General features: G+C 40.1%; 1 protein-coding gene across 6 annotated transcripts in view; it reads left to right on the top strand.

Moving 5' to 3' along the window:
* SAGE1 (sarcoma antigen 1) overlaps nucleotides 1–25,409 on the top strand; it is a 54,519-nt gene that overhangs the window by 7,688 nt on the left and 21,422 nt on the right. For all 6 annotated transcript variants that reach the window (XR_005125418.2, XM_037511891.2, XM_037511888.2 and 3 more), the window contains 6 exons: nucleotides 16,238–16,387; nucleotides 17,148–17,237; nucleotides 17,459–17,642; nucleotides 17,896–18,024; nucleotides 20,658–20,821; nucleotides 23,567–23,719. Coding sequence is in view for 5 of the 6 variants with exons in the window: in XM_037511891.2 (XP_037367788.1) it covers nucleotides 16,238–16,387; nucleotides 17,148–17,237; nucleotides 17,459–17,642; nucleotides 17,896–18,024; nucleotides 20,658–20,821; nucleotides 23,567–23,719 (870 nt within the window). In the remaining variant the exon portion in view is untranslated. The remainder of the gene's footprint in view (nucleotides 1–16,237; nucleotides 16,388–17,147; nucleotides 17,238–17,458; nucleotides 17,643–17,895; nucleotides 18,025–20,657; nucleotides 20,822–23,566; nucleotides 23,720–25,409) is intronic.

The following is a 25,409-nucleotide window of genomic DNA, read 5'->3' as shown; positions in this document are numbered from 1 at the left end:
TGAAGGTGTGAGAGGTGTCAAGAACAGTGGACTCATTTTATTTTTTAATGAAGTACCATTGTTTTACATCCTTGTTAGTATTTTGACAGTGTAGGATTCCTCCACTCAGGTGTGGTCACCGTAGCTCTCCCACCACCAAAAGACCCACAGTCCATTGTGCTACCCCTCCAAAAAAAAAAAAAAAAGAACAGTACACTCCTAACCAATGGGTTGGAGCGGGGAGGGCACACAGGATACAGTGAGAATTTAGTTTATCCAGTCAAGATTGTGAGTAGGTGACACTGCGTGCAAAGGAACTGTGAAACCTGCAAGCTGCAGATTGTACTTTTCTCCCAGAATGAATTGCTATGAGGTGGATTTGAAGAGAGCTAGATCAAGGCTAGTTGGCTGGGTGCTTGTTGGGTTATCATTAAACTGAAACATATCTTGAGGTGGGCTGAAGGGAGGGGAGACTCAAAGGTAGGGGAAGCCCAGCAGCTGTAGTTGAAACTGCTTAGTTGCCTTAGTGCTGGCTGCTTGAGAGCTTTTGACCTTGAAGTTGGGATTGAGATGGGAGGGATGGCAGGAGGGCAGGACACGCATAAGGAAAGGACAAACATTGTCCTTTTCCCTTTGCCTTTGCTTCAGGCAGATAATTAAAACCGCTCTGAAGACAGGGTTGTTGGTTTCACAGAGTGGTCAAATGGAGCAGCTGCTTCAGGTCTTGGGTGGGGGGCAAGATATGCTTCCCAGGGAAAAGCAGGATTGAACATCCTCTGCATGGGGGGCGGAGCATGGACAGGAATGAAGAAGGGAACTGACGGGTTTAATTTAAAATCCTCAATGAAAAACTCTTTGTAAACATGGCCTCCAGTTCCCTTTCACAGAGTGTAAAGAGAGATGTGGGCAGTCCCTTTGTGTGCTGCTGGAGGCCTGGGACAGGCTAGCTCCTGGATACAATGTTCTAGATGGTGATTAGGTTCCCAGACCTTCCTCACCAGGAAAGCGTTTTTAACCCTTAAAGTCACTTAGCCTTACAGCTATTGTGCTTGTTGTTGTTTCTTCTGGGAAGTGCATTTGGGTTTCCAAGGTGATGTCTTAACAACACTTCCTTCCTGCCTCACAGCTCTGGTGGATTAGTGGTCCCAGTAAGGGATGAGGCCATTCAGAGGGATCCAGCAAAGAGGGTGAGGGACTGAAATGGCAGTGAGGGTGGCCCTTCTGATGTACCCATGATTACTCTTTTAGATTGGCTATATTTACACCGCTCAGCACTGCATCCACTAGCCCCTTGTGGTTATGGAGCCCTTGAGACTAGCCCTTGGCTAGTCTGAATCACGATGTGCTGTGAGTATAAATTCGACATTGGGTTTTGAAGACTTAGTACAAAAAAGTTATAAAATAGCTCACTAACAAGTTTTATATTGATTACAAATTTAAACCATAGTATTTTTGATGTATTGGGTTCAATAAAAATATTATTAATTTCAGCTGCTTCTATGTTTTTAATGTGGCTACTTGAAATTATAAAATTATACCTGTGGTTTGCACAATATTTCTGTTAGATAGCAGTGTTGGTCTATATTCTTTCTTAAGATACATATGATGTTCAGGGTCCTAGAAATTGTTTCCGAAGGAAGATCCCTTCTCTGTTTAAATTGAGTCTGTAAAGGACTCATTTGTGCACCAAAGGTTATCACAAAGTTCAGAATTGATAGGTTGATCACCTTTGGCCCTGGGACAAACTACAAAAGCATCCCATTCTTGTTTGTATTGAAAGCCACTTTTGGTTGCTTAGACTTTTGGATATAGCTGGTGATCCAACTGGTTGAATTAGATGTTTTTTTCCTCCTGAACTCAGTACAATTGGATCTATATGTGAACTCCTAATGCAACTACAGTAATACCAAATTCTATTTGTAATATGCACTAAATATTCCCTGCTTTTTGAAATATATAACATATTCCTTGATAGATTTATATAACTCCTTGGCTCCAAGCATTCCCAGGAACAGAACTCATCAAGAAAAGCAGGATAAAGGATAAATTCTCTAGCTTAGCATAGTGTAAGACTAAGAAACAAAAGGGGCTTGTATCACTTCTCTTATAAGAGGCTTTCTTGATGTTCCCTAGCAGAGCCTTTCTCTTCTATCATGGGAAGTCATCCGTAGCATTAAAAGGAGGGAGGAAGCTCACACAACAGGAGGGCTTGCATGATTATTACTTTCTCTAAACTCTGTCCCTCTCTAGTGGGGATTATGGGAGTGATTATGTTCTATTTTGTAACTGTAATGGTTTCCATTTAAGGAATAAATACTAACACCTAATCCTAAGGCTGGGTGAAAGCGCGGATATGCTAATGAACAGCCTCTGTACAAGGTGTACCAGTTTTATAGCCCCAGTTTGGGATCCTTCTAAAACCCATCTTAGAGTTAAAGGTATTATCTGGCTTTCACAGATAGAATTTCACTTACATTTACTTCCTTATAATAATGAACAATAATTTAATAACTTTCTAATAATAGCAGCTGACATTTACTGAGTAATGCTTATGTACAGGGCAAAGTGCCAACGAATGTAGTGCTTATTTAATTCATCTTCCCAACCAGCCTAAGTCCCGGGTATTCTAGTTATCTTCATTTAGCAGATAAGGGACCCAGAAAGGTTAAGGAGCACAAAAGAATGGTAACCCAGGTCTGTCTCTATTCCAGAGTGTTAAGTAATGAGCCACTTCACTTTTTCTGTGAATCATGATAGAGCATTACTTTTAATAACTTCTCTCTGGTATTTTCTCATTCTCATATATGTCCTGGAACTGTGTTTTGTAAGACACAATTATCGGGCTATTATTTATAGTTACTTTTGATATAACAGTGCTTGGTATTATAGCAAGCACTCAATGAATAAAAAATATTACTTCTAGTGTTACCATTTTTATTATTTATCTGACTACTTCTAGGTGAATAACATGGTATATTGTTTGTGAAACACTTGGGCCTTTGATGCCCCAGAGTTATGGCCCTACTCGGGACAGATGTGGTGTTGCCAGGACTCTCAGCTGCTGGAGCTTGAGATAATATATCCATTGGGGGTGGCGGTTGACCTAGGTGGCCTAGGCCGAGCAGGCTATAAGGGAAGAGTGTGGTAGTCTTTGCCTGTCTGGTGGCCTCCAGAAATGGATTTGCCATTTTCACTTTGTCAGTGTCGTGATAAATGTTTTTCTTATAGGGAAAAGAAAGATCTTCCCTGTGTGTTGCTATAACCATGCAGTATCTTGTAATCCAAAACCTGTGGGCAAGGCAGGCGTGCTTTTGTAAATGCACCATTCTGAATGCACCATTCCATCGCTGCAGAGTTCTGTGTCTTGGCCGGTGCCTCGCCTCCTGGCCCAGTCCTCATTCCGTCCAGGTCCCCGCTCTCCTCTGGCCTCACTGCTACCATCACCAGATATTGAACCAGAGAAAAGTTCTAGTAAGACTATTGTACTAAAGTGGAGGACGTTCATAGAAAATAGAGATCTGCATATTAAAACCTGATTATTATGCTATTCATTAATGGCAGTTGTTCCTTTTTTTTAATCTTTTTTTTTAAAGATTTATTTATTTATACAAGAACCGGGGTACAGGCCAGATGTGCAGGAGAGTGAGAGGATTCACCAGAGACAGAGAGGGGAACAGAACAGGCGGACTGACGAAATACACTGCTGAGGGGAGCAGTGGGTGAGACAGGAGAGGTCTGCTGCGCCATGTGGGTTTTCTCCCTGGCTGGCTGGGATCGAACCTCTGCTGCGGAGGCTGCAGACAGCTTCACAGTGCGGCGCTCAACCGCCTGAGCCACCAGGGAGGCCCTGTTCTTTCATTATTTATATCCCACCCTGTCAGTCCAGTAGTTCAGTAAACATAGTACTAAGACACAAACTCTGAACTTGAATGCCACTGAACAAAAGACTCAAAACATTTTATGTTTCTGTAAGTAAGAAATAGAGTGCTAATGAAAAAAAATAGATATGAGTTATTAAAATCTTAGGATTTACTCTATTGCTACTTGGGTCAATGGACTAATGTTTATACTCTGTCCTCCACTGCATTTGAAACTGTTACTGCTCCTTCCTCCCAGAAACATCACCTTCACTTCTGTTTCTCTAACCCTTTCTCTGATAATTCTTTCCCATCTTTCAAGTTCTTTTCCTTGGTGAATGTATCCAGTCTCACGCATAGTTCCAAATATTCCTTCTGCATGGACTTTACTCCACTTTCAGCGTCTTACCCCGCACCCCTGGCTGACTACAGAGCATCTCCACTTGGCTATCCTGCCACCAGCTCGGAGTCAGCATATCAGAGAGCATCCCTGAATCTAAAACCTATTTCCTCTGCCGTACTCCCTGCCTTTTAGGGGAAACTCCCAGGATTGAAAGCTTGGCATTATTCAGCTTTGAACCTGTCCTTCCAACTCCTTCTAAGCTCCATCTATCATCCCTTGGAAATGTCTGTAATATATGTTCCTTCAGCTCAATTTCAGCTGTCCTCACTTGAGTCCATGGCCTGGCCTTTTGGGCCTTGAATACGATGACAACCTTCTGTGTTGTCTACCAAGTGTCTCTCAAATTCCTACTCACTACCCACACCAACTGCAAAATTTCTAAAAATCAAAGCTGGTTTCAGCATCTCATTCCCCCTACACAAACTTTCAAAGAGCCCCCACACCTATGGAATCAAGTCGAAATTGCTCAGCCTGCCATTCTGAACCATCTGGATTTGTTCCACATGTCCGTATAAACTCATTTCCCATCATTTCCACATAAAAGTTCTGCAGTTCAGCCAAACCTGTGTCTTCCACCCCCGGAGTGTGCTCCCCATTTCTGATGCTGGTAGTTAACCAAAGAGGAGATAGAGAGCTGGGAGAGCTGGAGGCCTTGGGGAAGGAGAGAGAGTGAATTCCATTAAAGGTGTGACTTGAGGGACAGGATGTGACAAAGGTGCTTTAAAATTTATAACGATGAAAAGTTGCACAAGGGGAGGGGCGTGGGTAGCTGGACTATGACCTTTAATGGTCGATTAGCCTGAACTAGACCAAGATGTTTGGATTTAAATTTGCCTGGAGGCACTGCTGTTTAATCAGAAGCCCAGGCTGCGTTTGTCTCTGCAGAAGGGAACTCACATAACTAAACAGTAGACAATAGGCTTCTAGGGAGACTAGCCTTTAATGCAACTCTGAGTAGAACTGGAAGGTTTGGGGGTCCCTTCTGTTTATTTCTTGTAGGAGGATGCTGAAGATATGTAGAGCGAAAACTCCACTTAAAAAAACCACATTTGTATATAGATACTGAAAACTCCATTTCTTAGTGATGTTATGAGCTGTGATAGAAGCTCATGGTACTTTAATAAAAGACAGGTTTTTAAGTGGTCACAGTGTAGCTTTTCTGGGAAATCACATCATCTGTTGTCATGTCCATCCTGCAAGTTGTGTTTCTTTAGCAGCTCTGTCAAGAGTGCTGGATTGGAAAGTGCAGCCCAAGTTCTTAGCTGAAGTCTGCTGCTGATTAGATGGATACACAACCTGCAAGTCACTTAACCTTTTATCGAGTCAGTTTCCTTATCTGTAAAGTGAAGGGATTAAACTACATTATTTCTACTTTTCTTCCCAAAAAGTACAGGAGAGAATTGTATTACTCAAAGGCAGGATGTGGAATAAAGAGGCTTGGGATTCAGGGTGATTTCAAAATTACTTTAAATTTTAGAAAACAGTTCTTGACTGTGCTTAATGTGCTGTGTCACACACTCGCGGTTAAATCAGTAAATGTTACTCCATCTTATTGGTCTCATTTTTACTTGCCACTCACAGTTCAGGACATATTTTATCAATGGTTACCTCTGAAGAGTGGAACTGAGAGCTTGGCAAAGACATAGACTAACTTTGCATTTCTGTTGGGGTTTTTAACAATAAAAGTATGTTACTTTTATAATGTAAACAATAGCCTTTTGGGTAATTGTATTTTTTCATTGTAATTTTTTATTCAGATAACATCGGTTTCCCACACTATGTATGATTTAGGGGTATAGGATCACAGCTCTTCAGATGTATGTGACCATGCCACACCTGCCACCAAGGCACCCGAAGTCCTCCACCGTAATCCATTGGGCCCTCTCCTCCTTTTGTTCCCAACTTGTCCGCTTCTCCCTTTATAACCTCAATTCAGTAGTTAAATTTCTAGGGTTTGGTTTGGTTTGGTTTGGTTTGTTCTTTTGTATCTCTGTACTGCACATGAGTGAAATCAATCTGGTATTTGTCATTTTGCTTCTGACTTCCAGTTCCATCCACACTGTTGAAAATGGCAAGTGCTCATCCTTTTTTATAGCTGAGTAGTATTCCAGTGTGTGTGCCATCTTCTTAATTTATTCATCTATCTCTGTCCTTGGGCATTTAGATTGTTTCCACAACTTAGCCATTATAAATAGGGCTACAATGAACATAGGAGTGCCTATGTCCCTTTGAATTAATGTTCTGGTATTATTTGGGTAGACATCTAGGAGTGTAATTGCTGGATCATCTGACAAATCTATTTTTAATATTTTGAGAAACCACCATACTGAACAACTTTTTATTTTTTTATTTTTTAAGGTTTATTTATTTATGCATACAAGAGCTGGGGTGTAGGCCAGAGGTGTGGGGAATGGGAGGATTCACTAGAGACAAAGTGGGGAACAGAACAGGCAGATCTGCTGAAATACACTACTGAGGGGAGTAGTGGGTGAGACAGGAGAGGTCTGCTGTGCCACGTGGGTAGCTCCCTGGCCAGCCGGGGGATCGAACTCATGCTGCAGAGGCTGCGGACAGCTTCATAATGCTGTGCTTAACCCCTTGCGCCACCAGGGAGGCCCTGAACAACAGCTTTTTAAAGGTGGCTAAACAAATAATGATGAGTCTAAAATATCTGCAAAGTACATTTTTGACTTTTCATTTCTTATCCTCAGAGAATTAGAAAAAAAAGGTTTTTGAGGTAATCATCTAAAAAATTAGTCTGGAGGGCCTCCCCTGGTGGCGCAGGCAGTTGAGTGCCGCGCTGTGAAGCTGTCTGCAGCTTCTGCAGCGCCGGTTCGATCCCAGCCAGCCAGCAAGGGTCCCACATAGGGAAGCAGACCTCTCCTGTCTTGCCCGCTACTCCCCTGAGCAGTGTACTTTGTCAGTCTGCCTGTTCTGTTCCCTGCTCTGTCTCTGGTGAATCCTCTCACTCTCCTGCGCATCTGGCCTGTACCCCGGTTCTTGTATGAATAAATAAATAAATCTTTAAAAAAATAAATAAAATAAAATAAAAAATTAGTCTGGAGGAAAGATATGCTATAAAGTATTTAGACAGTGATGAATGTCCACTGTGCTATCACCTCTATTCAACTCTGCTGTGTTTGGGTGGCCTAGTCTCCCTCCAGTCCTTGTGTATTTTTCCAGGGCCACCTTTGTTCATTTCTATTTTGTGTGTTCATAAAAATGTCTCCTATTACAACTGAACATCTAAACAATTGAACATGTGGTCTGTAAAATAGCTGTGTGTGTGTATTTTTTTTATAAAGGTATTGGTCAATAATTATAGTTGAAATCGATTGAAAGTAAGAGGAAACATTTAACATTTATATCTGACCAAGTTTGGTAAATTATTTGCAACTCTAAGATATTTTTCCTTCACTACCAGAGCAATTGACTCTTTGAGGAGAAAAGTTTCTAAAATTCATTTTCTACATGTTAGCATGCTCTGGTGAAGATCAAATTTCTTTTGATCTTATCGTGCTTTCAAGTGAACTCTGAGAGGTGTGTCACTTTATAATTTTATCCTAATGCTCTAGGGGTAAGAATTGAAAACTCACAAATGCATTTTACAGATATTTTAGACTAATCCTTGATTATTAGGCATTAAAAAAAACTCAGTAGGCATTTTTAAAAGACCTGTAACACAAAATGTTGAATTTTTTATCAGTGGAATCAAACTGTGAATCATTTCTTAACCCAGTTTACTTAAAAATATGTGCTCCTGGGTGTGTTTAACCATCTGCTGAAAAGCTATTCAGCAGCGCATGAATTGTTAAAGTTTCTGCAATATATTGGGGGGCAATTTCTTTTTTTTTTTTTTTAATTTTATTTTTATTTATTTTTTTTTAATTTTATAGAGGCATGTTTTATTTATTTATTTGTTTGTTTGTTTGTTTATTTATTTATTGTTTATACATGCACTGGGTACAGTCAGAAGTGCGGGAGGGTGAGAGAACTCACCAGAGCCAGAGCGGGGAGCAGAGCAGGCAGACTGACGAAGTACACTGCTGAGGGGAGCAGCGGGCGGCAGGAGAGGTCTGCGCGCCATGTGGGACCCTCCTCTGGTGGCCGGGGAGCAGCCGGGGATCGAACCGGCTCCGCAGAGGCCGCGGGCAGCTTCGCAACCCAGCGCTCAACAGCTGCACCACCGGGGAGGCCCTGGGGGGCAATTTCTTAAGAACCGTTTTTAAAAAATAGAAGGCTTCTATATAAACTAGATTTCTTTTTTGTGATCTTGACTGGTAGTGTTTCCTGAAGGGTGTGATTAAAAGTTGGGGGACTGAACCACAGAATGATAGCATTCAGAGTGCTCAAGAAGAGAACCTATCAACCAAATGAAATGGACAGAGCATTTTAGCAAGTTCAGAACACTAAGAAGTGTCCTTGGGGAAGTAACTTTGACAAAAAAGAATCCAAAAGAACTGGGTAATCTTTTTATTTCCCTTTTCATATTTATACACTTTTAGAGTTAGATAGGAAATGACACAATTATTAACCACCCCATTTGAAATAAAGAATTTTGATTTCATGAATGAAACACAAAATTCATTGCTGTATGACAGTAATATATTTCCTGTTATGAATATTCCTTGAATTTGTTTCTAATATTGCTATTTATTCAAAAAGAACATTCTTTTCTACGAAGTAAAGCTTAAAAGTGCACAGCAGTTGGAAACTTTATTCCTTTTTAGAATAAAATATTTTGATTGATGTTACATCGGTTTACAACACTGTATAGGATGTAGGGGTACAGGTTCACACCTCTGTGGATATATGTCACTATACCCACCATGAAGGCACCAGTAGTCCTACCACAGTCAATTAGTGCTCCCCATTCCCCCTCTCCCGACCTCTGGGAAACTCAGTTCTGCAGTCATATTTCTAGGGTTTGTTTTATTTAGTTTTGTCTGTTCCTTTGCTTTGTTTCTTTATATTCCACATATGAGTGAAATCATCTGATACTTGTCTTTCTCCTTCTGATTTATGAGAACTGGATATTTATAAAACAAGGAATTTTATGAGAAAAAGCTCTGTTAGTCCACATCAAAACCACAGATGATAGAATGCCTCCTTTGAACCTAGAAGTTTACCAGTACTTTGCGTCAAGTGATGAAACTAAGAAAGCGAGATTAGGCCAAATTGCGATATTATTAAGGGGGGAAATGCACCAGACAGGGTCAGAAAATATAACACAAGAAGAAAGTTTTAAAAAGAGGTACAAGAAGCAAGTAATTCTGTTGTCTTTAGGGTCTTCCAAATGCACTCCTCACAATTTTAACAAACTGCTTTCTAGGTGGACTATCTGTAAAAAAAGACATTTTAAACTTCCAAGGTGATTCAGCTGTCACAGTATTGTGTTTGCCCTAATGAGGACAAACTTTGTGTTATATTTTTTCAGAATAAGAGTTCATTTTGTGAGAAGAAAGTTCTTGAAGTTGTAAAGCTTTAACTCGCACAAATATTCCATATAAGACTAAGGGCAAAGACTAAGGGAAAAATCATTTGTCTCTTCAGGAAAGAGTTGATTGGAAAAGCAGGGCTTCATATTTTTCTGTGTCGTTCTATCTCACTGGGCCGTTTACCAACACAAGAACAGTTTGTGATGGCAAAGACCATAGGATGCTAAGTTGGAGGAGAAAGCAAGTTGGTTGAAAAATGCTGTTGAAATTGATTTATTCACATTGTCTGCGATGCCGCAGGGCAACCTCCCTCCAAACTTATGGAGCTCAGATGGAAAAAGGGAAATAGTTTATCTTTCAACAAGAAAAATGATGACCTGGCTAAATTTAGACTCCAGCTTTAACTTGTGACATCTGGCAAAATACTCAAACCCTTTAATCATCTGGTTTGTGACCACCTAGAAGAGCCCAAGGTCAGGTCCATGCCAGGTCTCTAACATGGCATTGGAAAAGGCCTATATTACCAAGCTGATTTCATTTCTTTTAATGAAAGATAAAAATTCCTGTGAAAGAGGAGAGCAACACGTAGTTCTGTAGATTCCAAGGAGGCTTTTTACTCACTTTCACAGGCTTGCCAACAAGCTAGGAACTTGGACTAGACAGTTCAGGGAAGTGTCCGGATAGACTGTAGGTGTGTGTGACCAAAATGGGTATGTGCAGTGACCGGCCCCCACGTCAGAGGGACGTAGCAAGTAGCACCTTCCAGCAAGAGCCTCCCTCGCTGTGTGAGGGAGGCTGGCTCGGCGCAAGTTAGAATAGAGAATGGATTAGTTTTGCTCTGTGAAAAGATTCACTGTCATTTCCTTTCACTAACTGCCACCCTGGAGAATATTACTTCTTCATTTGTTGAGGTACAAATATTCAATTTACACAGTTTTTAAGGGGCACGTCTCTTATGGAAAGTTAGTCAGCTGCCCTAAATATCTTTGTTACCTTGTGGGGAAATTAATAGCATGTGTGTTAAATCTGCACATTATTAGACTGGGTCTAATGAGATCTTTTTACAGAAAGGGGTAAAGGGTAACCTCCTGAGACAGAGCTGGGCTTTTCAAAAGGCCTCTTGCGCCCCTCCAACATCCCTTTAAGGACAGTTAGTTTGCTTTTACCTCTCTCTTGTTTATACTTCCTGGCAGGATTCCTGATGGGGAAAAGGGTTCTTCTGTTTTTTTTTTTAAAAAAAAAAAAAGTAAAAATCAATGAATCAGAGAAACCATTTTCCCCAAATGGGCTGAAGTTCAGGAAGGACAAGTATTAGCATGCTGAGGTTTGGGGGAGCCACTAAAAAACACCCTCCCTTCCCTCCTCCGTTGAAACCAAGGGAGAAATAAGACAGGACTCAGCCAGAGTTCCAAATAACAGTTTTATTCCTGATAAAAGGCTTTTTCCACTCTGGAGGATAGAGCCTAGATGTGTATTTGCAAAAAGCTTCCAAATGGTTCACATGTGACAGACATCCCAATGGATCTGTTGTAGGGGCTGAGCCTGACACTTAAAAACCGTATGTCAGAGAACATACTAGAAAATTAGAGTTTTAGCAGCAGGCCTGGAGGGAGCAGGCCCAAGCCCACCTGTCAGATGAGAAGATGGGAATAAGGGTGCAGAGGGTAGAGCAAAATACTTCTTTTAGACTTTGCCCCTCTGAGGAGAGGAGTACACATTCTCTCAGTTCTGTGGTGACATGAGTGGAGCCTACATAATGAGTGGGGAGAGCTGGCACAAGAACCGAGGCCACTGACAGACTGAAAGGCCCATACCTTTTCTCTTGATATTCAAAGAGGGTTTTAGTTGACTATACAAATTTAAACCAGGCCCAAATTCACCTATTTGCTAAGACAGAGGTATTTCTTTCTATAAGTCAGATCTACATAAAGAATGGGTATAAGGTATGGTATTATGGGCTACAACAGGGACCCTCCAGTTGTTTTTTCAGCCCTTTTGTGGCTTGAAGACAGAAACAGCTCCAGGAAGGGTAAAGGACTTACTCTTAACAACTTGCCTGGTTAGTTTGTGAGGGCCACAAACAGACCTCGTCACTGCTTCCTACACCCAAGTGGTTTGAATTTAGACAGCAGGGGAAGGTAGGCTTAAACGAAATTTGGAAATTCTATTCCACTTCCAAACTTAAAAGCTCATATAACCAGACCCATCTCTGAGGTGAACATGTGGAATAGGTGGAAGAACCTTTAGTAGAGCGGTTTAAATTTGTCGGGTCTAAAATTAGACCACCTGAGTTCAAATCCTAGCTGTGTCAGGGCCATTAAGCCACAAAAACTCGCTGAGCTTCTCTGAACTTCAGAGAGCTTGTCTGTAAGATGGAGATAAGAATAGCACCTCCCTCATGAGGCTCAGATGAGAAGGTTACATGAAAAATGCTCTCCTCAGCTTATGTGAGTTCCTGACACAAAGGTACTGATAAATATCACCTATAATTATTCTTTATCATCATCATCCTTTTACCTCTGGAAGACTTTTAAACTTGACCTGTGAATATAATAAACTCTTCGTTTAGGATTTCACGCATCTGAGGTTACTCCTTGTTCTGAACCTCTAGTCTTTGGGTCTCGCAGGCTAGAAGCTTTGTGACCATCTTTTGCTCTCTCTCTCCTTCAGGCCTATGGTCTGTCTGTCACCAAGTCCTATTCTGTTTGTTGAAAATGTTTCTCAACTAACCCCTGGCTCCCTCCTAACTCAGGCCTTGATTCCCTGAGGCATGGATTACTAGTCAAGTCTCCTAACTTCTCTTTTTCTGACTTCAGATTCTCTTTCCCCAGTCTTTCTTATTTGTCACTGCCCAGTCTCATCTTCCTGAGACACTGCTTTGATCCTGTTTCCCCAGCCTTGGAATCTGTAATGAGTGTATTGTCTACCGAATCAAGGCGAGATCTCTTATGTGGCCTTCAACTCCCTCTGAACATCTCTGTACCATAGCTACATAAAATTTAAAATTATCTGGTAGCCATATTTAAAAAAAACAGGTGACATCTTTGTAATATATTTGATTTTACTGAAAACATCCAAACACTTATCATTTCATCATGTAATCAATATAAACATAATGAAATATTTTCATTCTTTTTTTTACCCTTTACAATCCTCAAAATCCCATGTGTCTTATGCTTACATCACATCTCAAGTCAGACTAGCCATGTTATAAGCGCTCACTTTCCACTTGTTTCCACTAAGGGCTACTGCTTTAGCTAGTGCAAATCTAGAGTGGAACTTGACACTACTGCCACCCCACAAAGTAAAATAGACCTAACTTTTACTTCTTTCTCGTTTGTTAAAACAAAATAGTGGTGGCAAGACCATGCATATTTTGTAGGGTTGTCCTAAGCAAATGTGAAGTGTGAAAGTGCTTTGTAAGGTATAAAGTTCAGTAAGAATGCATGGAAGTTATCAGGAGTAAAGGTTGTACTGGCATGATATGTAGGATATCTTTGGAGTATTACAAAAGAAAAGAGTGTATTAAGAATGAAAATTGGCTGTCCTGGATTCATTTTTTTATGAAAAAAATAAATTCCAAGCAATGAGTGGAAAGTATAAATATATACTTTTCCCACTAACTCTTCAGAATTAGCTTTTTGGGAGAAATGGGTCATATTAATAAGGTTCCCTGGGCATTTAAGTTAATCTGCAGACCTTTTTTTCCCCACTCAGTATTCTCAGAAATGGACGTAGGGGTAATTAGTTGTTCTCTTAAAATAGGAGCTAGACAACACTAAGAGGCTTATGGCTTATGGCTTTTGGTAGCGAATGTAGCCCAAATGTTTCATAGTACTGAGGTAGGTGCGTTGTTCAAATTTCTCATATTATCCAATTCATTGCAAAGAATTAGAATTAACCAAAACAGAAAAGTCCAGAATGCCAGTGATTCAGATGCATAAACTATTTATAAAATGCTCTTAATTCATATATAAAGGAAAATTAAAAGAGCAATTATTCTGACAGATTGATGAGTAAGAAAGCTAGCAATCAGCATCATTATTACATAATTTACAATAATGATGAGTTAAAATGTATCGATACTTGATTAAGTGGTACCCAAAGCTTATCCCAGCTGTTTACCAAATCAGGTAGTCCACTCATTTTCCTTTAGTCATGTCTTGAAACTATCCTGCGGCTCTCAGGAATTCAATACTTGTTGGTGCTGTAATGTGTAACTGCACATTCTCAGTATGGAAGTAAGATTGCTAAATGAAGTAACTCCAAAGAAAAGTCACATTATAAAGTGGCTTCTGGGTGAAAGACCCCACCATTCACAGGTTTGCCCAAGCCAGAAATCTCAGCCTGGTGTATTACCCTTTCTCCCTGACCCATCCCTTTAATTAGCTACTAAATCCTCATGACTCCACTCTGAAATTCTTTCATCTGCAGTCTCCTCTGCATCCCCACTGCCCTAGCTCAGCTTTCATCACTGTTCTCATAAGCTGTTACAACAGTCTCCAAACCAGTTTCCCTGCCTCAAGCTTCACCCTCCGTTCCACCCCACAATTTATTCTCCAACTCCCAGCAGAACAATCTTGCTAAAATACAGATCTGATCATGCCACTCCCCTAATTAAAAACCTCGTTATTCCCAGGGCCACCAGATAGATCCAAACTACTGAGCATGGTGTGCAAAGCACTTTACAGTCAGAGACAAATTTATCGGCCTTGCCTCTGCCAGGTACCCAGATCAGCGAGTCCTGTGCTTTTATGAACTGTCTCCTTACATCAGTCTGGGGAGCCTTTTAATCATCTCTTTGTGCCATTAGGTTTCCTCAAATGCACCCTCTTCTGTGAGAAGCCCTCCTTCACTCTCTGGCTGCTTGTTCCTTCAGCCTCCATAACTACTTTTCTTATTCCTGTGTGGCAGGAGCTCCTCAAGGTCTACTTCCTCTCACGCCCAGCATGTGTCTATAGCATTCTGCCCAGCGTGGCATAGTTGGTCCATAAAAACTTGTTAAATAACAAAAGAATCAATGCTATCTGCCCCCACCCAACTGCACAGCTTTCTCTTCCACCCCAAAGAAGAAAGCTAGTCTTTAAATTCAGTGTGACTTATAATCACCTGCTGATATTTCTAGGCACAGACAGTCCCTGAGTTCAGTGGTTCTGTTTGCATTTTTTGACTTTATGATGGTGCATAATATGTTATGGATATTAAAAGAAAAAACTAAACACATCTTTAATTTCACAGAATCCCAGACTGTTGGACTGCTGTGGAATACCTCCACTTGTGTGGTTATGCAGGTTGTGTGCTGTTCAACCCTAAAGGGGGTCATTCTCAGGGTGTGAATGACACTCATCTTCAGGGTTGTGTGACACACAACCTAACACAGAATCCCAGCTTATCTAATCTTTCTTTTCAAATAAGAAACTAACAGATTTGCTTAAGGTCATGCAGATGCTTCATTGTAGGGTGCAGCCAACAATCTGCCCCCTTTCTGCCTGTTGGCCATTCTGCTGATCCAGATTGCTAGAAAAGATAGTGTTTGCTATAGTTGTATGGACAATGGACAATATGCCTTTAGCTAAATATGAAGTTTATCTCTATTATTTGTTCTTACCTCCCACCTGCAGCTGTTGTGGCCTGGTTGGCATGACTTCACCATTCAGCACACCACACTGCTGGCCCTCAGGGCTACCAAGACTCAAGTGACTGTCCCATCAAGTTGCCAAGCTGTGCTGTCCGCTCCCTCCCTTGCTGGCCTATTCCTTTGCCACTTGCTGTTAGCTACATCTTTCTTCTGGCTTGTCTCCTTGACATTGTGTGCTGCTTTGTTTTTATACCCACTGCTGACAAATCAACATGATCTTTCCTTCTATAAACCACACAAGCACAGCATGTTGGCTGTTGGCCTTGGGTCTTTGGTTCTTTGCTGATATTCATAGCTACTGAGAGTGCCCAGGAGATGCTACCTCTTTGCCAAGCCTTTTTTTTTTTTTTTTTGTTTTCTTTCTCCTCTTATTCTAGATTTGGGGCTTTCTGAATGCTTGAAGATGTAGAAAGGGTTGTCTCCAAATAGTTGTGGCTCTATTCCTATAATCCCCCCTATACTCTCATTTAAAGTGAAAATATTGTTTGGGAGGAAGAATCTGTTTAGAAAAATTCATGTAGCTAATTGTCTCTATCAAGAACAATGCATTTTAAAAATAACTACTCCTTCCTTTCCCCTTACTCCATCACATCATCAGTGTCAAGCTAAGGTAAATAACTGAGGTCTTTTGTTAGATTTGGTTGACCCTAAATAGAAAACTGGACCTCTTGAGCCAAAGACCTCTGGTCACATGGACAAATGCATTGTTTGCTTGAGTTCTTTGCTCTTGGTCAATAACGCTGGCAGATCTTTCTGAAACTGCTTGCTTGAGTTCCAATTGATCAGTTAAGATAGAGAATAGAATTGGATTAGGAACTATTAATCAGGTACAGGATTGATAGTTGCTGTTTAGTGGTTGTTTGCACTATATGTATTGTTCATTGAATAATCAGAAATTTCTTTATAAATGTTTGATTTTCAGGCTGGTTGGAAGGAAAATCATGCAACGTTCATGAGTGAACTAAAAAATCTTCAAGCTTCTGGACTGACTACTCTTGGTCAAGCTCTAAGATCCTCATTTGATTTGTTAAATCTGAATAGATTAATATCTGGAATAGACAATTATGGACAGGTAAAACATTTTTTTGAGTGAGTATAACTAACTTATTTTGGTTCCTTGGGGGTAAGAATTTTAAATTCGGCATGGTTAAGTTTTCTGCTACTTTTCATAATCTTCAAGGGGGGTTCATATATCTTTTAAATGCAAAATTTTAAAAATAGATCCCTCTATTTCCAAGTCTTGTATGTGACTTGATGATAAAATAGTTTAAATTGCCTACCCATCAGATCATCAGACATTTGAGAGTGGGATGAATAAGTTGCTGAGAAATGTTGGAACAAGACAATTGAAGAGACACTTTTAGTGTCCTTAACTCCCTCACTCCTCCCAAGCTCTAGAATAAGAGGAAGGCAGAGCAGCTTGTGCTGTGCCACAACTGTCCTTTCCTACTGCAAAAGGTGTGCTCAAAATAGCCAGAGGCACTTTGCAGGTTGTAGAGCATGAGTCAGTAATGCCCCTGTCAGGATTTTGACTCAGATCAATGGGTTCAGTAGCATGGATACTGATACCATTATAATCTCTTTAATATCTTTCTTTTATGATTGCTTGGAAAGCAGAGAAAGAGGCTGTTTGAGTGCTATAGTTTGGGGAGACCCTGAATAAGAATTCCTCTGTTCATTCTGAATGCTATCTCTTCAAAGATTGTTGATTCCTACCCACTTCACTCCCTAATCTTTTCCATATACTTGAGACAATTGGCAAGGCAAATATAAAAGTTGAAATAAAATTTTATTACTTTACACAGCTCTAATACTTTTTAAATATATTTTAGGGGAGAAATCCATTTTTTTTAGAACCATCTATTTTAATTACCATCACAGATGGCAACAAGTTAACAACTACTGCTGGTGTTCAAGAAGAGGTGAGATTTCATTTATTTAAATTTCATTTAAATGGCAAAAGATATGCAGCTATTTCTGTGGAAGGCATAAATTTCCAGTTAAGAATAAGTTTGATCAAACCTTCCATCTTGGTAATCCTTGAAAGATTGCTTCATTTTATTGAGTACGTGAAAGAAAATTGAAGTCTTCTTCATTTTTGTATACACTGTTATGATGAACCATTTCAAATTTGCCTTGTTAGCTTCATCTTCCTCTGAATTCTCCTCTGCCTGGAAGTGAACTAACCAAAGAACCTTTTCGTTGGGATCAAAGGCTATTTGCCCTGGTGTTGCGCTTGCCTGGATTAGCAGCTACTGAACCAGAGCAATTAGGGAGCGTACCAACTGATGAATCTGCTATCACACAGATGTGTGAAGTCACAGGAGGTATTGATCATAATTAATATTCCTAAGGGAGGAATTCAGGGCAGCAAAGTGTAGTTTTTCTTAAGTGCCGTATCTGGTCTTGTTTTCCTTCAAAATCTTTTAACTCTGCTGCTTAAATTCATCATTAGTGCAATGCTTGCTGCCTGTGTAGTTAGGATTATTTTAAGTTATATTTTAGGACTTCAGTGCTTGCATTATTAAATAGTATTTTACTTGATCAAACTTGTACTATTTTTTTCCCCTTCTACTATAGGTCGCTCCTACTGTGTTAGAACACAGAGAATGTTGAATCAATGTTTAGAATCTCTAGTTCAAAAAGTTCAGAGTGGTGTAGTTATTAACTTTGAAAAAACAGGACCAGATCCACTTCCTATTGGAGAAGGTATGGTTGATAACATTTTTTTTAACTCTAAAGTGGTATATAAAAGAGTGGTTTGAGATTGAGAAGCCATTACATCAGTCTTCACTGTCGACATGCATTCAGGTGGTTACAAACACCCATCCCAATAGCTCCCCTTCATTCATTTTGTTTACATGTCAGTGGCCAAATTCTAGCAACTCTAATTTAATGTCAAGTCTACTTAAGAAACTTTCTTCTCTTCCTATCCATTTCACACTCCTTGGTCCCAGTCTTGAGATGACAATCATTCACCTCTGTTCACGAAGTTTCTGTAGATTCATGATGGAGTTAACACTTAACTAGTAATCTGGGTTGGGTCTTATGAGAAGTGCCAGGCTATGTTTATAAAATTTGCATTTGTTACCACAGGTCAGCAAGACATTGTGAATGTTTACCCAGGAAATGCTAGTTCTGTGAGAGCCTGTACCAGTATTCTACCAGCCGCCTTTTAATTGCTGAGCCATCTTTCTTCAAATGAAGTTTTATGAAAGTTCATCATCTCAAAATGCATGAATGCAAAGCTACTTTTGTATAGGGAAAGGCACTTTTCCCTCACATTGTACCTGCATTACAAAGCTTCCACAGAGCAGTGTTCTAGGCTATGGCTTCTCCTCGTTTCTGCCAGCTCACATACATACATACATACTGTTGTGCCCCTCTGTTACCACCGTGCTTTTCTGATCTGTTCATTGCATTTTAATTGCCTTGTACATAATCAGTGGTAGCAGCCTAGGGAAGTGAAGGGGGCAGAGGGACACATTTCTGTTTGAAGTGGTGGGTCCTTGTAGTTTCTGATCTTTTTGCTATTTTTTTTCCTAGGTTCCTTTAAAAAACTGTTGGAAAAACAGAGAACTCCTCTCCCTAGGAAAACAGACATAGGCCACAGATTGACACTTTTGTTTTAATTCCAGTGGTTTCTTGGACACCAATTTAAGAACACTTGCCATCGAAGATAGGCCTCACAGCCTATTTTATTTTTTTTTTAGTTTTAATTTTATTTTTATATTCCCCATACAATTGCAACCCCCTTATTTTGACCCCAATCCCTCCTTTCCCCGCCTCCACCCCCCATAGAGTGTCTCTGGTTCATAGTTGTTTGTTGATTTTGATTTTTACTTTCTTATAGTTATTCTTTTTCCTGGTCTCTTATTTAAGTTTTCTAGATTCCTGTTCACAGCCTATTTTAAATTAAATTAATGTATAAGAAGGACATGTTATATTGCTAGCCATTGACTGCTTAATCCATCATTTTGTGTTTGTTACCTTACCATGAACTTTCAGCTTTTATACTGGTCTACTGGATTTGGTGCCACGTAAATAGCTCAGATTTACTTTTTAGTTGTTCCACTTCCCATTTGTCTACTGTTCTTAATCTTTGAGATTCTGATGGAATTTGAGAATTCTCTCTTCAGGAAAATGCACATTCCCAGCATTGTGAGCTCAGCTTAAGGGAATTCTCTTATAGTCATGCACCACTTACCAACATTTGGTCAACAGCAGATCACATATATGATGGCAGTCTCAATAGGCTACACTGTGGAGCCTCGGTGTGTAGTCTGCTCGACCATCTAGGCCTCTACAAGTACTTTCTATGACAATCATGTAATGATGGAATTGCCCAACAATGCATTTCTCAGACTGTATCCCCATCATTAAGTGAGACCTGACTGTACATGTGTTCCCTAGATCTTCATGGGCCCCCAGTCAGTATCCTGATCTAAAGTAATTACTTGTCTAAAGTAATACTTAATAAGGAAATCAAATGATCTATAGCTTAAGAAAAATGAGACTCAAGTCATTAAAACATAACTTTTACAAATACAATTTAGGCTCATGAATCATCACATTAAGGGTGATGTAACTCTTGTGCTATTACAGGCAGGGCAAATGAAATATAATTAAATAATTCATTAAAAAATTCAATAATTAAAAAATGCATTCAGGATACATTATTGAGTATGATTCAGTGCCCAATTTCCATGGAATGTTAATGGTGGACACGAAAACTATAACAGATTAGACCACAATATACTTGATGCATTAACTTTGTGTTCCCGCCCCCAACCGTAAACGTAGATTGTATTGTCAGCACTTCTCTACCATTGAGTGAATGTGGATAGCTTTTGTTCTGTGACCATTGGCTCTGTGTAGTAAAGAATACTCTTTTCACTGACGTGTGAGTAGTAAGTATCTAAATAGAATTTATGACCTATTTGGCAGATTCCAAAAATGTAAAACTATACCAGGGGATGAATAATTTCATTTGCTTAATTTGGAAAAATAGCTGTGTAGTGGTTTGGTGTGTTTAATTCATTATGTGTCCAAATCTCAGAAAAGTGAAAACTAGTTTTATAATTGCTCTTCATATAACTGCATATTTTGGTAGTAGGTTAAGGATAAGGGGGTGGAAGTTGTATTCGAGGGGATAGATTAGATGGAAAGAGTTGCTGGAGAGAACATGCAGAAATCCTGGTGGTTACTCTTTCTTCCATTTCTCAGGAATCACTGTTTTGGTTTTGTCCTCTGCTTTGTTTTCAGCTGAAAAATTTGTAAGAGAAGATCAGCAGCTGTGAAAAGAAATTCATGCCTCAGTCTGTCTTTTGTTTAACTTTTAGATGGATGTGTGGATTCAGCTAGGCCAAGCAATTCATTTGCTGCTCAGCCATGGCACAGTTGTCATAAGCTCATTTATGTACGACCTAACTCTAAAACTGGCGTTCCTGTTGGACATTGGCCAATTCCAGAATCTTTTTGGCCAGATCAGAATTTACCTTCACTAGTAAGTGTCATGAAACAAAATGTTAAACTTTCTGGATTTTTAATTTTCTGATTACAGTAAATCTTTTAAAATAGCTTTGAGGCTTTAAATCCATGCCTTCTATCTCTTGTGGAATTCTAGCTTGTACCTAAGAGCAAGGGAGAACTTCTCTTCTGTTCAGGCACTTTTCATTCTTTCTTTTTGCCTTTGCCACTTGAACTGTCCTCTTTGGATATAAAAGTGTCATTATTGGGGCCTCCCCGGTGGCACAGTGGGTTGAGCGCAGCACTTTGAAGCTGTCCACTGCCTCTACAGTGCTGGTTCGATTCCTGGCCGGCCAAGGGGATTCCCACATGGCCACAAGGCGTGGCAGACCTCTCCTGTCATGCCTGCTGCTCCCCTCAGCAGTATATTTCAGTCATCTGCCTGTTCTGCTCCCTACTCTTTCTCTGGTGAATCCTCTCACCCTCCTGTGCCTCTGGCCTGTACCCCAGCTCTTGTATAAAAATAAATAAATCTTTAAAAAAAAGTATTGTTATTTTGATGCTGTTGCAATCTGTAACTTGGTTTTTATTTCAGAGCAGCTGACTTGATTTACATGGTAAGTACAATGTCTAAAATTTGCTGGCATTGGTTTTCATGTACAGCCTCAGGAAATGAGAACATAGTTTGCACCTTGCTTGGATATAGGTTCTAGAAACATTCAAAACAGAAGTCATTCTATTTCCTCCTAAGGAGTCATTACACACCTAGTAGGACTTTGTGGACCTTTTTGTTGCCGATAAATTTGTATGTCTTGGCAGTGTACCTTATAATGACAGGTAACTAAACAATATTTTCAGAATGATCTTTAAGCAAGGGCTTGTCTTTTTGCTCACTACAGTTGGAGAAGAGGGTTTGATGTTATCTTTACCCTTGGTACCAGGGGAGTTGGCTTTTGGGGAGGGAAGGATGGTGTGTAGTAATGAAGGAAGCCATATGAAACCCACTCTCTCTTCCTCCTCCCTCTCCCCAGGCTATATAAAAAGGTCAGCAGAATCCTTCTTGTGGGGTGGGGAAGACGAGGCACAAAAAGATCTCTTCTCTAGCTTAGCACCTGCCTGCTTCAGCTAATCTGTATTCCATCTAAGTTTCAGAAATTTCTAACATGAACTGCAGTTTCCCCTGATTACTGTTTTTAGGCTCCTCCGTTTTTTTTTTTTTTCAGGAGTGGACATAAAAAACCTGAATGTAAGACTAAAGAGCCATTTCAGCCCTTGCTGTGGGTGAGGGTAAATCTCTTCCTGCTTCACTTGGGGCCCCAAGGTGGCACCCTTGTCAACGCAATGCCCAGTTGCTCTCAGTCCCTTCAGATTCCACAGTGAATGTTGTAGTTAGGGATTTACTACATGATGCCTAGCAATGGGGCTTTATTCATGTCTTTACTGTCTTTTTCATAGATTTAAATCTAATAAGCCAGAAATATTTCTCAAGTTTAATTCAAATTAATACCAGGAGAAACTAGAATAAAAGAAATTCCATGTTACACGTGGCTCATGTTACCATTCCTTGAACTTTATTTTTTAAAAGATTTATTTATGCATACAAGAGCTGAGGTGTAGGCCATAGGTGGGGGGAGGGTGAGAGGATTCACCAGAGACAGAGTGGGGAGCAGAACAGGCAGACTGACTGAAATACACTGCTGAGGGGAGTAGCGGGCGAGACAGGAGAGGTCTGCTGCACCATGTGGGTCAGCTCCCTGGCAGGGGATCGAACTAATGCTGCAGTGGCTGTCAACAGCTTCATGGTGCTGAGACTTAACCCCTTCAGCCACCAGGGAGGCCCTCCATTCCTGCCGCTTTAAAAGCACATTTGAGGCCTATTTATCTCAGCCCCAGAACATCTTATAAGCTTGTAAAGTGTAAAAACTAGTGATCAGGGTTTTCCTTTTTATAAAGCAATTGAAAGTTTTGTCACATTCATATTAGCTTTACAGATCTCTCAGCAAGATTAGAACCACTTCTCACCCTTGTCCTGGGAACTTGTCCTATCTCCTTATCTCTCCAGAGTACCATTATTGTCCTCATCTTTCTCTCTGGTATTCTCCATTCCCACAAGCGAAACCTGTTAGTGAAATGGGTGCGCTATCAGTCTGCTCTGGTATCCTGGCACGCAGGCCTTTGCAGCCCAGCCAAAAGCATCCCAGCTCCAGCTGTTCAAGGCAAGCATAAGGGTGTGAGAAATGCTGGAAAAATTCATCTGTGCCCTGGAGTTGTGACGGCTGATTATCTCTCTGGTTCTGTGTTGCCCTTTCCATGCCTTTACAAAATTTCATCTTGCTTGTTGGTGGTTCCAAGTCTGTCATTACCTCATTAAGAAGTTTCATGGATTTCTTTTTTGCTGGTAGTGCCTGGATGCTCTATAACCTCATGATACAAATCAGTGAAGGGTAGGTAGTTCTTGGAGGTCACAACATGGATCCAGAATTCAGGGTTCATCCTACAGATCATAATGACTTCTTAAACATATTCAAAGCAGTCTTTTTACTTTACTGAAATTGTTGTTATTAGTGTTATAATTTTCCTTTCCTTTTCCCAATGGTAGAGATAAAGAATCTGACTCCCCACCCATGGAAGCCATGATGATGTCCAAAGAGCAGGAGCCCTCCTTCTTAAAACACTAGTCTGTATCTCACCTATGGTTTAACAAACCACAAAGGGGGTTGTATAATTGTCAGAAATGTACTCTTGCTTGATAATAGACTTATTTTCCCCTCTTGTTTTTTAGCCTCCACGAACATCTCATCCTGTTGTGAGGTTCTCCTGCATAGACTGTGAACCAATGGTAATAGACAAACTTCCCTTTGACAAATATGAACTTGAACCTTCACCTTTAACTCAGTACATCCTGGAACGAAAATCTCCCCATACCTGCTGGCAGGTACTTATCCTTAACTGTTGGCTAAATGTTTCTGTAACCTCTCGGGTTTCTGGGAATTATTTTAAGAAGTTTCAAAGATTAATCGGGATAATTTGGCTGAATCTGTTAATAGTGTTTCTTGCAAAAGCTACCATGTAAGCAACAGGGCCATGCCAATAATTTCAGACTGATATGAAGCATTAGCCTACTGCTCATTGCCAGTAAAGGCAGTAAAAGCTGATGAAATCTGTGGATTTGGGGATTTGGAGAACTCCCATTCAGAGACCCCAGATTTAGAAAGCCTAACCATTGCCTTCAGCTGTGGATTCCTAAAGCAAGGTTTTCAGGCTTAATTTGAAGTTGACAGATTATATGTACAGGATATTTTTGGCAAAAGAAAAAGAACTGTAAGCCCGGAAGCTATTTTCACTGTTAGTGTAATGTAATCAAACCCTTCCTGCCGTAGCAAGTACGCACGGGCTGCGTAGTGCGAGTTTACTGGGATGAGGCAAATGCACAGACAAATGCACGCATACTAGCTCTTCCCAGTGTCTGACTTCAGCCAGAAGGGCTTCCTGACTGGTTAGTAGATTCCACCTTTGGATTTTAATTCATAAACATCCAGACATGGCAGTCACAGCTCTTTTTATTTAAGTAGAATAAGGAAATCCTACGCTATGAGAATGTTTATTCTCTTTCTAAACTACAGCACTACACAGCAGTCAGTGATTGTTAGGCTCTATTTATGCAAGGAACACTTTCACACTGTCATCTGTTTCATCCTAAAATGTCAGATTATTGCCACTAGCTGTCTTTGGGCTACTTGAATTCTTCAAAGTTGCTAAAACTGTGTGGAAAAGAAAGGGACAGGCTTCATGAAAGGATATAAACGTGCAAGAAAGAGAACAATCTCATAAATATGATACTGAGCAAAAGAAGTCAGACATAAAAGATCACATATATGATTTTACTTTATGTGTGTTCAACAAGAGCTAAAAAAAAGTTACTCTGTTAAAAGTGAGGATGGTTTTCTAAATTCCTGCTATGAGTGAACCTAAATAAGGGACCAGGAAAAAGACTAACTATAATAAAGAAAAAAATCAAAATCAACAAGCAACTGTAAACCAGAGACACACTACGAGGTGGGGGGAGAGGAAGGATTAGGGTCAAAATAAGGGGGGTGCAGTTATATGGGGAATATAACCAAAATGAAAATGCATATATCGTGCAAAAATGAAAAATGATGTAAGAATAATATAAAATAAAATATTTTTAAAAAGTCAGGATGGTGGTTTCCCTTGGGGGTGCAGGGTAGCAACCAGAGAAGGACATGAGGGAGTTTCTGATCATCTTCTATTTCTTGTTCTGGGTGCTGATTACATGTGAACACTCACTGAGCCATATACCTACAATTCATGTACCTTTTTAAATGCATGTTTATATTTCAATGCAAGTCACTTAAAGGTGCTAGAAATGTAGAAATAAGGATTTTAAAATACTAATTTCAAATCAAAATAAGAGGTTTGAGTTAATGGGTTGAAAAAATATTTACAATAAAAGCAAATAAAATTACAAATTGTACTTTTCCCCCCAAAAAACTCTTTTCTATATAGCACATCCCTTGAAAAGCTTATTGAAAGAAACTTTAAAAATCCTGTCCTCATTTCCAGTACCACCCCTCAGATATGTGCTGTCTTTCTTCTGTACCTTA

The sequence above is a fragment of the Talpa occidentalis genome, unplaced genomic scaffold (genome assembly GCF_014898055.3).
Source record: "Talpa occidentalis isolate TD23 unplaced genomic scaffold, MPIMG_talOcc4v2.1 talOcc4.15, whole genome shotgun sequence".
Lineage (NCBI taxonomy): Eukaryota > Metazoa > Chordata > Mammalia > Eulipotyphla > Talpidae > Talpa > Talpa occidentalis.
Note: the sequence above shows the minus strand (reverse complement) of the source record. Positions and strands in the feature narration are given on the sequence as shown.